The sequence below is a fragment of the Antedon mediterranea genome, chromosome 2 (assembly GCF_964355755.1).
Source record: "Antedon mediterranea chromosome 2, ecAntMedi1.1, whole genome shotgun sequence".
NCBI classification, from domain to species: Eukaryota; Metazoa; Echinodermata; class Crinoidea; order Comatulida; family Antedonidae; genus Antedon; species Antedon mediterranea.
Window position 1 is genome coordinate 19,588,234 of NC_092671.1, and position 15,914 is coordinate 19,604,147.

The 15,914-nt window shown below is 31.9% G+C and overlaps 1 protein-coding gene across 11 annotated transcripts in view; it reads right to left on the reverse strand.

Moving 5' to 3' along the window:
• The window catches only part of LOC140040690 (neogenin-like), a 101,133-nt gene that overhangs the window by 61,025 nt on the left and 24,194 nt on the right, over positions 1–15,914 (reverse strand). For all 11 annotated transcript variants that reach the window (XM_072086805.1, XM_072086807.1, XM_072086811.1 and 8 more), the window contains exon 2: positions 6,858–7,160. In XM_072086805.1, the coding sequence (XP_071942906.1) occupies positions 6,858–7,160 (303 nt within the window). The remainder of the gene's footprint in view (positions 1–6,857; positions 7,161–15,914) is intronic.

Below are 15,914 nucleotides of genomic sequence, written 5' to 3' on the forward strand. Positions count from 1 at the left end.
ATCATTGTATACAGGAGGCCTCATATACAGTAACATATAGTAATAATTAAATGTGTTGGTTTTAAACTAAATTGTGAAAATCAGCATGAATGAACATTGCACTTTGCCATAATAAAGCAATGATAATCAATATAGTACATCATCTACTATCAAAATCAATGCTTACCCACAGGCTCACTTGCCATCTCAAATATGTACTTTCACAAAATCAATTTCCTACTGCTAAAATCATTCATATTTATATATGAATAATTTGGAGCATTATTTCTGTTTTATATAGCTGAAACCCTCCTTTGAGACATCCCTGTTGGGGACACTTTCCAACAGCGGGCAATGTATTTTAAGACGGTTCCGAACCCCTATTCAGGGGACACCCTTATTAGGCGGACTCATTGTCTATCTTAAATTTTATAATGTCAGAAAACATTCTTATCACTGGTATGCATTCTGTATTGTGGCTTTGTACTGCCTTTTAATCCTAGTGCTGGTAATACTGTAACTAATTTCTGCAAACAAATGGACATTATATAAAAATAGATTTATGAAAATCTAATGAACCAGAGGTTACAGTATGTTGATGTGATAATAATATGTGTCAACAGTAGCAATAAAGAAACAGGAATAATTGAGGTAATTGAGAAGTTAATTGGGTTTATTTTCAATACAGCAAAAGTGGATATGTACATTGCAATGGATACTATCAGCTATCTCAATCTATTTCCTATCTATTTTTATGTAGTAGATGTAGGTAATAAAGGTAATCGTTGAGACTTGCTTGCTTCCTATAGGTCTGAAATTCAATACAGCATGCGGTTAATCCTTATGTACACGAAGGCATATATTGTTGCAATCTAAAGGCTAGTATCGATATTCTATGTTAACTTATACTCTGAAATTGATAAACTAACATTTACTTCAACGCTTTTTGTAAATGCTACAACAAGAAAATCACCTGGCTGTTTTAATTAACTTACAAGTTCGTAAGGTCTTTGTATAATTACTTTACATACGAGATGAAGAGCATCAAAGCTGTGAGTGCATGTTGAAAGAGTACCAGCTGATGATCTTATTACTATGGTAACATATAGCATTTACTCGCTAATCAAATACAGCTTTTATATATTATTTGCTTGTATATAAGTTAAACATCTGTACATAGCTTTGACTAAAATTTCTGTCTATGAGATAGAAACTTGATGAAAATTACACAAACCAGAAATGGTGTTGGTATACTATGAGTGCCGCTTACCTGGATAAACCCGACATTAGCCATTTTCCACGAAGTGCATAACAATTACGAAAAGAAGAATTTTGTGGTAGCTCATCTCCATGATAAATGGGACAGTTCGCTATAGCACCCTCTCGTGCAACCACTCCCACGTAATACCGCCATCATTTCTTTTCGTATCGTCATATCGACAAGACACAAAGTTTTGAAGAGAATATTTCTCTAATTTTAAGGAAGTCAGTCAAGCTAGCCGAGGCTATGTTGCTCTTTATTTATAAAGAATTTAGATACGTTGCAATACGTTGCCTTTGTTTACTTGTAAACAAGGCAGAAATACCGATATATTTATCGTTTTTTTTGACTTGATACGTTAAAAACCGTTGACTCGTCTAAGCACGAGTCAGAAATATTTCTTCACCGGAAGTTCACCGGCAGATTGTGTAGGCAACAATAGAACCAGTCAGACGTATCACCATAACAAAGACTTACGCTAGGTTATTAGGCTGTCTGCTAGACGGTATCTGTGTGTTTGTTAGACAGGTGTTTTGCCCGCCAATATGCCAAAACAAGAGTGCGTTTAGTGCAGTGGGCCGCGTTCGACCGTGAAGTGGGATCGCCACATGCGATGCATTAACTGTCGTATGTGTAACCAAGATGATCCTTGCAATGTTTGTGTATGCTGGACGCCAGCAAAATTTGCGTCGTTACCACGGCCTGCGGGATGTACTTCTGAAAATGCTTCGGAGGAGACCGCGCCTGAGGCGGCTCCAGTGGTAGCTCTGCGAGGGAGAGCCTGTGGCTCCCACTCCTCTCGTGAATGATGCTATTTTCGGCGCCGCGCCTATTCCTACTGAGCCCTCTGTGATCCCGGACCCTACTGAGTTGTCTCCGGCGATCTTGCAAGCCATTGCGGCAGCGGTGAGGGCTATACCTTAGGACAAGCCTGTGGTGGCCCTAGTTCAACGTCCTCCTATTCTGTATTAATTCTGCACTAATTCTGCACTAATTCTGCACATGCTCAAAAAGATATGAGCATGCACAGAATGTCAGTGGACAGTGATGAGTCATAAAAATAAAAGTTTTTGCGTTTGCGTTTTTGGTCAATGATTTGAATCATAACTATTGTTATCAGGGTTTACAATAAATTAAGTCCTAATCATATTTTTTGCATAGTGGGTATGTACTATTACTATTTAGGTGATCATAGAATAAAATGATCACCTATTGTTATTGTATAAATCTTTGTTCTTCTTAGGCTATCGCTCTCTGTAGAGCGTAGCTTATTGTTATTGTCAAAAATTAATTTTTTTCTGATCTGATCTGGTGGCAGATCTCTAAAACGGCGAAAGCTATTTAGCTGTAACTAGGCCAGTAGGTGCACGTATATATGTAGTTGTGCACCTGACTTTGGTTTAATGAAAATATGGCTACATAGCGTAATTATGTGCTATTTTCTGAAATTCTTAGATTGACTATAAATTAGAAACCAATAGATATTTTTTAATAAAACTTGACACATGTATGCTTCATGTCAAGGGTCATTTTCCTGTATCATCACCAAAATTGTGAACATTGGTATTTTTTATATGGTAAAAGCTATAACATTTGATGAAACATTTTTCTTCTTTAACCATTACTATTTTTTAGATTTTAAAATTCTCAAAAAAAACAAACAAATATTACATGAATATTCATTTATTTATGAAATAGAGGTTTAGTATATTTGAAAGCTGTATTTGTATTTTAAACCAATTAATAAATTAATGATGATATGAATGTAGGTAGAATATTCTAATGCATGCCAATGACATTTAATACATTGAATGCATTAAATAGTGATTTAAGAGGCCTAAATAATTGCTTGTAAAAATAGCTGCTCATAATTTGATACATAAAATATACTATTATACAATATCTTGTGTGAAAAACAAAATTGTGGGCCAGTTTTATTGCTTGCCTTAACAAAAGCAGATATCATAAGCTTGAATCTCAACTTCAAGATTTTTACATTTTTATAATTAAAAAAAATTAAGAAAATACCTTAACCATATTACTTTTTTATTATCTTAAAAATGTTTACAGAAAGTAAGGTCAGTAATAAAAATACATCCATCATACAACAAACAGTACAGTTTATCATGAGATTTTAATTGATGATGATTACTCTACTCTGTAAACTATAAAAGGATTTTATTGTCATTAAATGCACAATCTTCGATTGACAGTTTGCTTTCACAACATCCATTATAATTCAAAAACAAATCCCTTATAATTAACATCTAAAATAAAGCATTCAACTTAGCAAATGCTTTGCACAATGCTTTAATTCTGTAACAAGAATCATAATTTTGTTCATGTTGCACAATCTAGGTAAATAACTTTGGGTGACATTTAAAACGATAACACCAACTAAGCCAGTAAAGCCAATAGATTTTTCAGTTACCGGTCTCTCTAGCCCAGCAATTTTTAAAATACAAATGATTCATAATCCCACGAGATCCGATATTTAGCTGTTAATTGTAATTTTCAATTTCAGAAGCTTCAATCTAAAATGTTTTCTATGTATTTCGAAAAATAGCTTCACACAAACATTGGTGTGGTTTACAATGACTCAAATAGTTTTGGTACAGCAGATTTTTTAAATCCCTTTTTCTTTAACACTACAGATATTTACAATTCCGGCTTACCGCTATGTATTATGTATATCCATCGAATTGTATACAAAGTACCTACAGTACAGTACTGTTATAGTAAATTAAAAATACATGATAATTTTTCTTTTATATGTTATTATATATTTTATTATTATTATTATTATTATGAATATGTATTCAGATGCCTTTTTCACTTGTTCTCCTGTGAGTTTTGTTGCTACAAGCTCTCTTTGGAGCTTCAAAATGATAAGGCCATAAAATAGGTTATTCTACATCATCTCCATTCATCTTAATTCTTTTGGTTACTTTTAGGGGATTCCAGCACCTGTCCTTTTGGCACACGGCCTGTTGCCACCCACCCAGCCTTTTGCCACCCGCCTTTTTGCCACTCTCAGATCATGTGGCAATTGGCCGGGTAGGAAATTTTGTAGGTGGAAAAAGGTCTAGGTGACCAAAGGCCTATGGTGGCAAAATGACTGGGTAGCTTATGGCAAGGTGGCAAAATACCGAATGAAAAAGGGCCTGGTAAAATGCCAGGTGGCAACGGGCCTAGACCCCTTTTAGGATATGCCTCTTCTTTTTGTGTCAAGTAGTTCAAAATATTTACTATGTAAGTAATATTATTATTATATTTCTGTACGTGTACTACGGTTGAGAGGTCTAGGGTTCGATCAACACAATTATTCAAATGTTTCTCCTTACTACTGAGATCACATTTGATAATAACAGAATGATTTTAATAAAGATTTTGTCTATAACACAAGAAAGAGAGAGACAAATCCTTATAAAGTAACTGGTGTTAAATTGGTAGAATACATATGCTTATATAAATTAATAAATAAAATGAAGAAAACAATATGATCATCATGCATAAGTGCTCGAATACATCAATATATTTTGAAAAGCATTGCATAATGATACGTCAATCAAGTATATAGTTACTATTGCATTCATACCAAAGTGTATTACATCAATAATTCTGAAACATAAGACAATTTTCATTTTCAAATATCTATATATTTGTCACCAAGTCATTAAAGTTTTGTGATATATATACACCAATTAATGTTAATAATTGTTTATCTTCATTTTTTTTGTAATAACTTAAACCAAGATTTAGGCTAAATAAAAAAAAAGTAAAAAAGAAATTTCAATTTCAACAAAATGTACATTAAATAAATAAATAAAAAGTTGATTTATTTGTGTTTTTAAAATTTTATATGAAGAACTACAAAAAAAAATCGAAATACATGATCCGTTGATTGTTTGTAAACAAATCGGACTAGCATATCAGATTACTCCTGTCTATGCTGTATATTTATTATTTTGTATTCTTGGGTGACATAGTTTTGTCATTGCCTCACCCTTTTGATGTAACGTGATAGCTGATGGTCACATTAATTCTATCTAGGCAAGGCTGCTCAGTTTATAAAACACTAGAAAAATTTCAAGAAATTTATAATCAGTCAGTATACAACTGAGTAATACTGTACATTTGGCAAAAATTAGGGTCTGGTATCTGAATTTAGCCTTAATTCGGGAGTGGGATTATACTTGAGCATGATTATACTTGGGTCATATACGGTATATATATCTACCTATCTACAGATGAATTATATATTTTGAAGTTTACGCATCACAAGTAATTTATACTTGACAATCCACACACAGATTTGGACTGTTGGTATTTTCTTAAAATTTATATAAACACTATATTTCTGAAATTGATTTGATTAGTGTCGTCCATCATCAAATGGCAGTGATAAGCAAGCTGAAGTACGTCAGCCTTTAAGTTCAATAAGCAAGTGAAAGCCAATAACAGTAATTAAATATATTGACAGTTTTGCAATGATAACACTGGCAGTAGCACATACATGCTGATGACAAATGAAATCTACTTATATGCAGTCATACAAATAATAGTTCTACAGTCACACCATAAAAGGTACCGGGATTTTTACAGGATGCATGTGTGGTGTGACATAAAAGACCAGATAAGGCAAACACATACGATTGTTCCCCCGCAGCAAGTTATCTCTGGCTTTTTAATTGAACCGCAATATGTATTACATTGCAAAAATATAATTCAATTAATATAATGTTTTTGAATAATACATAGGAAATCTTCAAAAAACAGACAATCAATCAGTATTTGTAGGGTTCTTATCATGTCACAAAAGGATTTTTTGTCCATTTTTAATTCCTCTATAAAGGTATTACTATTAGGAAGTGAAACACCCAAGAATCGTAACAAACCAATTAATGAATTCACTCCTAACTTTGATACCTAGCTAAACTAGATGACAACTATACTAAGTGTACAAACTAATTATTATATATATTTCTCAATTAAGTCTCAATGTAGTCAGTGGAAGCATCCTTGTGTGGATGGATACCAGATTAGATCTCTGATTTAACACTGCACCTGGTGATCTAACACAGTGATATGGACCAGAATATGTAATGGTAATGATAACCCCTACTCTTTCCAAAACTGGATTTCATTTCAGAACATTTATATTTCTCTTTTCTATGTACAGACGTTTGTGATTGTGAAAAAATTATAAATAAGAGCAGCGAAACCTAAAAAGCGAAAAACTTGTGAAGGGCTGCCAAAAAATAGAAAAATAAAGTACAATTTAATCAAGAAAAAACCAAAGTAAACAAAATGAAACCGATTGAAAATATCAATGAAATTTGAATATTATTAGGATTCAGTGATTGTATGTGGATAATAGATGCCTTTTTAGCTTAAATGAGAAATGTTTTATTGTTGGCGATTCGGTTATGTATTTGGGTTGTTCCAATATTTTGGCCCTGAAAACTTAATTCTTTTAACTTTATCCAAGAAGACTTGTTTTATCACCAGAACTAGTGTATGGTTGAGGAGTTCCTAGAACCTGTGCCATGGTTTGCAGTGATCATATCTTATCTGCCACTTGACTTGCTTAATGCTATATACATATGGTACTTACTTGCAATTTGTACATTTCCAACTCTGCTTACAATAGAGTTTTCATTAACCGTTGCTTGACATTGGTAGCTGCCTGAGGTAGTGTCTATTGCTTGTTGTACAGCTGGTACTGTTACTTGTAATGAACCACTTGGTAGAATTGTTTTAAAAGGATCATAGAAACTTATTGCCTGTTCATCTTTTAGCCAAAAGTAGTCTGCATCAACTTGATTTAAAGAACAATTCATAGTAAATGTCTCACCACGTTTAACTGTCACATCCATTGGTTCAACCGTAAAGAATAAAGTTTGCAATATTTGAGATTCTAAATGGAATAATATGAAAGAAAATCAATTATTAGAATGAATAAATTATTTTATTAATTAATATATAAGTTTTACTTGCAGTAAGGAAGAGAAAATCATTTTCTATTTTTCCAGAGGAGGTGGGGGTTTATTCTAGGGGGAAGTTTATTCAAGAAGGCGATATTTGAGGAGGAATTTATTCAAAGAGGTAATTTATTTGAATAAATACAGTATTAATGAAAGCCAGCAGTTTTTAACTTCTCTGTTATTTTCTGATTAGTTTTTCCCCTATTTAATGTTCAATAATACAAGAATGATGTATCAACCATTTTTATACACTGTGTAATAAAAGATTTCAGTACAATAACATTTGTTGAGGATAAACATAGCATTTAGTAGGACGGTTAGGCATAGAAGGAGTAAGTACATCACTATGATTCCAGAATGATTTAATTAATTTAATAAAAGCTTACTTTAGAACAGTAAGGTGTGTTATAAAAAAAAAATAATAATATTTGGGTTCTCCTCATTAAATAGAACAGCCAATAAACTCATGAAATATTCTCACCATTCAACTCATAAACATTTATTATTATTATTGTAAATCTTTATGATAAAATGTTTAGCTGTATTGTAATATTTCTAAAACTGGGTTTCTCGATATTGACACGATTAACTAATAAAGGTATCGCTGTGTCAAAATATCCAACAATTTGTCTAATCAACTTACAGAATGATGATTGTCAATGAAAATCAAATATATATTTCATTATGAGGTAGTGAAGCACCAATGAATGCCATCGAATTGCATTAAAAGCTGTTTAACATTTCAGTAATATTCATATTGCTAATCAATGGAAATCAAAGCTAGGTTTTACGCCTCTATGATCACAAATGCATGTTATTTTTAACATCAACTTCAAACATAGGCCGCGGCTAATACTCCCAGAAGATATTGGTCCTTTTCACACGTCTACCTGTTTCATCATCAGACGAAAAAACTTATCCAATGCATTGACATTAATCATATCACCCGACGAACTAGGATGAGTTATTAGTGACCATGGCGCCATGCTTAATCAAGTACTTTACTAGGGATATTGTGACTAAAGCTAACGTTTAATTTGTGCTTCGGGTATTCCTTGTTTATCCCTTACAATTACATTAATATTTACTGTGTATCTTCGGACCTGTGGCTTAAGAAAGGTTGCCAAGGGATTTCATGCAGATATTGTTTCACATAAATGCACTTTTTGTAAACTTAATACATGTATGGTATCGTTGTTGTAAAATAAAATAACTATAACTATAGCAAATGCACTGTACAATAAAGTGCATGTGATACTAAATGTGAGAATACAGACACAATATAACTTCAACACACCCAATGGACACACTGGTTGAAAGTGATAATAATGTTTAATGTTTTTTTTTTATTTTGATGTAGTTTATTAATGTACTGACGGTATTTGTATATTGTTTTATTTCTTATAGATATAATGTTTTATTTTAATACTTGCCTATTATGTTTATTCATTGGTGACTAAATAAATATTCTTATTACTGTATATTTAAGAACAATCTTGAAATTAATATATTATACATTGTACTGTATACAATAAAATACTGAATAAAGGTGAAAAATAAAACAAATCCATTTAATATCCTATTTCAAATCCAAAATAATGGTTCAAATCTATCTTGGTAAAATAATCTGGATTAAATTCTTGTTCAAACCTGGGTAAAACCCTGGTTCAAATTCTAAATCTATACTATAGGCCTAAGAGAGGGCATTTGATGATTGTTCCTAAATCTATACTATAGGCCTAAGAGAGAGCATTTGATGATTGTTCCTAAATCTATACTATAGGCCTAAGAGAGAGCATTTGATGATTGTTCCTAAATCTATACTATAGGCCTAAGAGAGAGCATTTGATGATTGTTCCTAAATCTATACTATAGGCCTAAGAGAGAGCATTTGATGATTGTTCCTTATACACAATTTTGCTATTGCACACATCCATATGCATGGCGTGTCAAAATGAACTCACCTGTACTGAGAAGATTTCAAAAGTGAACCATAACTAAGATTAAAAGTATATAATAATGCACCATAATTATGATAAAAAAATAAAATGCAAACCGAATTTCAGAAAGCTAATGAGGTTTCTGTGTGAAGACTTGAGGCTATAGTAATCAATACTAATCAATATTGATGAATTTGCTTCGACAATCATTTAAATCATACTTCCTATTCACATTTTAAAAAATCATTACCAAAAATATAAGTCTGGTAATTGAAACTATCCAGAATTCCAATATTCATTATTGGAAAATCTGGTTAATGTGAGCGTTGTAACGCTTTCAATGATTGCTCCAATTCTATACAGCAGTTGCACTAAGCCTATATTTTCAATTATTGCACATTAGGTAGATGCAGATTGAAAAAACTAAGCCTTAGAAATTTGAAATCCTCAAATGAGTGTTTTCGATAAATACCCTCGTTTTCCAATTTCTGTTTACTATGGTGACAAGCAGCAAGAAAATTGCAAATTAAATCCTTTCAAAATCAATTTTACTTAAGCGTGGTTCCCACTAGCGACGCAACCTTGACCAATCACAAGCGATGGCTTATTCGCTTGTGATTGCTAACTGTCTATAACTTCGCTTGTCATTGGTTAAAACGCTTGTGTTGCGTTTACGTCCTTGCGTTACATTCTAGTGGGAACCAAGCTTTACAAAAACATTTGTACATATGGGCATTAGTTTTATAATTATTATATACAATGGATTATAAAGATTACAATTAAATCTGAATATGTTAATGTATTTACATATTTTAGTATAATATTAATATTCCTGCTGTAAATACCATATTTGATTAATAGTGTAAGCATTTAAAAATCAATATTTTATACATTTGCTATTCACAAACCAGATGAGGAAAAATAAATGCACTACTTTTTAACTTTAACCAGCCCAGTGGTTTAGTGATGAGATCTGTTGCATACTAGGGGGTCACAGAAAGTGGCCTTTAATTGGAAATCTGTAAAGTATAAAACAATATCTACTATTCTTATTTCTTTTTGCAGTAAAAACTAGTTCTTCATAAACCTTGATATCATATGCAACACAAATTATCCTACCATAATTATGTTCGCTTTGATTGCATAAAAAGCATATTTAATGGTTTTCCATATCTTTTTGATATATATTCATGCATTTTGCATTAATGCTAAAATTTCGGCATCGTTGTGATCAAAGTGAAGTTTTTAACGCTGCTGAAATTCAAGAGAATTTCTTTACAATCCCGTCAACTGTAACAAAATTCCAGAATGCATTTACATGGAATTGCAACATTTAAAACAAGTTGTAAATACATTTGTAACAATACCAACGGCGTATCAAAGAGAAGGCTTAAGTAACTAATGTTCTTAATGATGATAATACCGACTGTAATGTGTAGGAGGAATTTTCTCATAAATACCGGTACAGCATGCTAGAAAGAGATTTTCAAATAGAGATGACCTTTAGATATCACGGTTAGTATGAATTTACATTTTAAAAGAAAATGCTACCGAGTATCTGAATTTTAAATGTGCCTTGTTGTTGCTTGAAGCCACAATAAACACTGAATGTGGATATTAATCGCCATTGTCTGCATTGATTGGTTGAGTGGAATATTATGAATTCTGGAAGGTAATGTACTTTCGTATAGAATCTATATGATATCAAGAAGTCTCTGTTGACATTCACAAATTATAAACATCTGCTGTGAAACAATCATTATGAATGGCATTCCCATTCTTATTGATTTCATTCCTAATCAAACTATGACTTTGGTCTTAGCCTGAAAACATTTTCTAGTTTGCTCTTATGATGATAAATATTGTTGAATTATAATTAAGTATTTTACATATTAATGAAATGATAAATCTATTTTGTACATTATGACAGACGCTATGAACATTGTTGTTTAACTGCAGACACATGGCCTTAAAGGCATGTAGTCATAATGCGTTTTCTTAGAAATCATCAAGAAATTGACGGTTGACATTCGTATCATGTTTATGTCAAAAAATTAAATTATGTAACTTGCAAAGAATTCCGCAAGCATACTATTCCATGCACACAATTCAAACTGTTTTGATCATCTTTGAACGAAAGGTCAAAACCCAACACAACTATAAATTCAAATTGTATGTATAGTATAACATTTATATACCATTATTACTTGACTTACATTAGGATCTTGCATAAAATTTTATCTTTCATATGTTAAGTATAACATTTGAATATATTGACCTGAAGCAGATCTTGAAATATCATTGTAAAATATTATATTTAAATATTATGATGGTAGTTTTGCTCATATTAAATCCAATTCTTATGGCCCGTTTCTATTGAAAAATAAAAAAAGAATGTTTTTTGGAAACCGGTTTCGGCAGTTGTTTATAACTGAAGATCGCGTTGCAGCTCAATTTTTACTCCAATAAAACCGGTGAATGAATAATAATCATTATATACCACAATGCAGTTCGTTAGAAGGAAGTGCGATTGGATCGAGGTCACGTTTACCTTTTATTGCATAGCGAGATCCCCAAGAATTGCATCCATTTCGTTATAGAAGGGGCAGGTAATCCTGTCATTATTACCTGAAACATTATTGTGGTAAAGTATAGGTACGTCGAACACTCTGATATTGTCAAGTTGAACTCGTCTAGCTTTCACATGCTTTACAATATTCTTATTCTTCCGACTTCCGGCTGCCCCCCCCCCCCATCTTTCTTCTCCACCAAATATTAATTAGGCCTAGGTCCTATCGTGCAGGTTTGACTGCGAGTTGACCGCAATCAAAATTGGGGTCAAATTTAGACCGCATCAAAAATTGCTCCACGGAAACCGGTTTCAGAATGGTTCTTTGCGATCGAAATTAATGGAAAGTCAATAATATCAAAAATAACATTTATTTCATGAATATACTTTATTATTCCGTTTTCAGACATCAACACAAAATATGTCATTTTTCATCTTCAATTGGATATCAATAGCTAGGCCATTTATAAAAAAACACAGCTTTCTGATTTTGACTGCAAATAACACTCTACAGGTGTTTTTTTCATATTGTCACATATCTGCTTCTTGCATAAAACAATAGTCATTTTAAATACATCTTTTCCATGAATTAAATAATAATTATCAATGTCACATTATGAAATTATGCTAATCAAAAGTTGTGTTATAAAAATACAATGTGTTATAACTGAAGGAGAGAAAACAATAGTGTTTATATAGTGTGCTTCAACATGATTATTGCAGAATATGCTACCATACTTGGGAAAAAAAATATTGTAAAGCTTTTGATCACTTTGAAACTAGGACAACATGTATAATTTACTACAGTATTATCATCATATTTTATCTTTAGAAGGCCAATGTGCTGTTACTAGCATTCATCTATATATTGAGTAATCTAGAAACATAGAAGTGTATATTACGTGAGCATGAGAGCTTTCCAAGTTATAAAAGTACCCTTGCTATGGCTTTCAAGGTTTAAGTTACGTATATTTATAGCTTTGCAATGTTCTAACCACTGTTAAAATGTTTCTTTTTGCTATTCAAGATCTCAATTCATGCTATAAATTCTTTAGTCTGTTGTAAAATGTGTCACATATTTGGCAATTTATTAGTTGAGTATAATACAGCTTTAGTATCATGCTTATTATGATATTTTTTAATAAGAAAAAAAACCATGATTTACGGCCGCCAAATCACAATACCTCTAATCCCACGGAGTAAAACCTACACTTCTAATAGTAAGCCTGATGTACCACACATATCCTTATGTTTAAAATTGTCATTAAATATTCAAACTTATTTATCATAAAATAATTAACAAGGAGTCTGCCAGGAGAATGCTTTTAAAATCTTTAACAATAATATTGAACATAAGAATAAAAATAGCACAAAATATTGAAAAATATAAGTAATAGTATTAGTTCATATTTACCAAAATTAGCTGTTTATTAGAAAAATATTATTATTAAATATCTTTTTTTTTTATTTCTTAGACCAAAACAATATGCCTAATCTGTAATTTAAGCATTGAAAACCCATTCATTTACAATACTACAACAGGTAAATGAATATTCATCATGGTCTATTTAACAGAATACCATTCCTCAACTTAAAAGCACATTTCATTAAATTTGTTAGATAAGCTATTAAATTGTGAAGAAAAGACAACAAAAGGTGCACATTTCCTTCAAGAATTGAATTTGGCACAATGCTGGTTACCATGGAGTCAAAATGCATTAAGGAAAGATCATTAACAAAATGATGAATACACATACAATATACACAAACAAGGCCACTGTTTATGTTCCATATAAATATTTTTATATTACTTATAATAAAACATGATAACAAATCCAAAGGCAAATTACTGTTGAAAATAACTTATTCCTTTGTCAATGACAATTTTAAAATATTAAAACAGCCCTTATCATCATGAATTTACAATATGAGATTTCCTACTGCTATGAGGAAAGCCATGTTCACTCCTCGGCAAGTTTTCGCAGATATGGACTTCAAACAAGTCCAGCGTACACGTGTGCATTTAAAAGAAACTTGTGCATCATTCAGAAAGAGTAGGGATTACCTCATATGAAAAGGAACTACTGTAACTATGAGACTTACTGTACAATCAAGAAATACTGATAGCTCACAGTTATACATTTTTGTGCCACTAAGACATGGTTTAATTATGTTTAGTTATTTATAGTAATAATGTATTTCTTTTACAGAGAACTTACATTTTCACATAACTTAGGCCCTGTTCAGACCCATGGCGTTAGACCGTTTTAGCGTACAACGTTACTATCAAGGTCACGTTACAAACCGCAGAGAAAAAAACGAGGTGTTCAGACCCATAGCGTACGATTATCGTTACAACGGAAGTACGTCATCCAGGTTGTTTCTAGTAGTTGCATATTTATGTGCTCTTACCCACGTGTTTTCATCATTATTTCCACTGTATATAGGCCTAGATCTCAGCCCTACAATTATGACAAAATTTGCCGTAAATAAAACATACCTCAGCATTTATTTAAGAAAAATATAGTAAAGCCAAATTTCTGTTTCTATTGTTTTTATTTTGTAGTAAAAAACATTTTCCCCAGGCTCTTGTGTTACGAAAATAAAGCAGGCCTCGTAATGATGAAGAAAAAAATTATTATGCTATCCAGTCCAGTCAAAGATATATATTCTTTGGTCCAGTCGGTGTAAAATAACCCTTAACTTGCTAATAAAAGGGACACAGCTCCCCTTGTTTGTTTACTGATTTTTTTAGGAGTTAGGGGGTTTTCAGCATTAAACTTGTCCAGTCTAGTCTGCCTTGTATGAATGAGTGACTTGATGTCCCACGCTAGTTTTTAGCTTGAATGAAATGCGTGAATGGCCCTAGGCCTAGCTAGGCCTAAAAGCGGATGGGATCATAGTCCCTATGTTTAAATACAAGGTGCATGTATTTATGTCATTTGTTAGAAAATATAATGGTAATCAGTTGATAATAGTTTGTAGCCTTTGTAACAGTTGTATTTGTAGTGTAGTTAGGCCTTATTTATTCTGGCCTTTTTGTTATTGAAATCCATCTCACACATTGACGATACAAGATGTCAGCCTAGGTCAAACCTTGTTTCGCGTCATAACAGGAAACGTTCTGATTGGATACAACGTTGACTTACAGTAGCGTCGTACGCTAAAACGGTACTATCAACCGTTTTCCACTACAACGCTACAATCGTTGTACAACGCGTTGTACGCTAATCCCCAACTGTTCAGACACACATTCTTTTAGCGTCGTACGCTAAAACGGTCTAACGCCATGGGTCTGAACAGGGCCTTAATGTAGGAAAACTGTGAAACTCATAATTTAAAAAATAACACATTTAAATGAGCTGTAAATCAACTGATACATGACAAGGTCTTATGTTAGTATGTACATTGGTGCAAAGTGAGGTCAAAGTGAGGTCATTTTTTCAAAACCTCCTAATTTATGTTGCCATAAAATGTTTAAATATCATATAAAGTAATAAAATTAAATTGGACTTAAAACAGGTTCTTTAATAAATTCAGGAAAGTTAAAACATTTTTAACAAAATTTCTTCATATTACATGGATTTATATAACGTCTTTTATGGTCAGCTGTACAGAGAAAGACTGGTGTACATCTCTGTAAATCTTTTTAAATTGCTATTTGTGTTTACTGTATTCGTTGATCTTAAAGTTTATTTTCATACTTTAATTTGTTAATTAACTATTGTATAATTCATTTCCTTTTCTTTTTCTTTAAACTTATGAACGCACCGTCATAAAACGTGTGCCGCTGTTCTAAAAGCGTCTGTTCAAATGTACAACAACAATATACGAAAGTTAAATAAATTGATATATAAATAAATTATAAACAAATTTAGGTTATGTATTGTACCTTCTGTATATTTTATATTAATTATGAACTAGGGTAATAGTTTATTCTCATTTATTAAGTTTCCAGAAATTAAAGCCAAACAGATTTACTGGCAATCTATATTTAGCCATTGACGTGAGATAAAGCGGCATGTCATTTCAAAATTCTCAATGCTTCATCATGCTGTGATAAATATGTTAACAAATTATTATGAACATAAAAAATAGAAATTTACATGTAGAAACCTTTTAAATTTTAACAAAATTAGAAAAGATAGATCTAATAAATTGATAATCAGTATTCAACA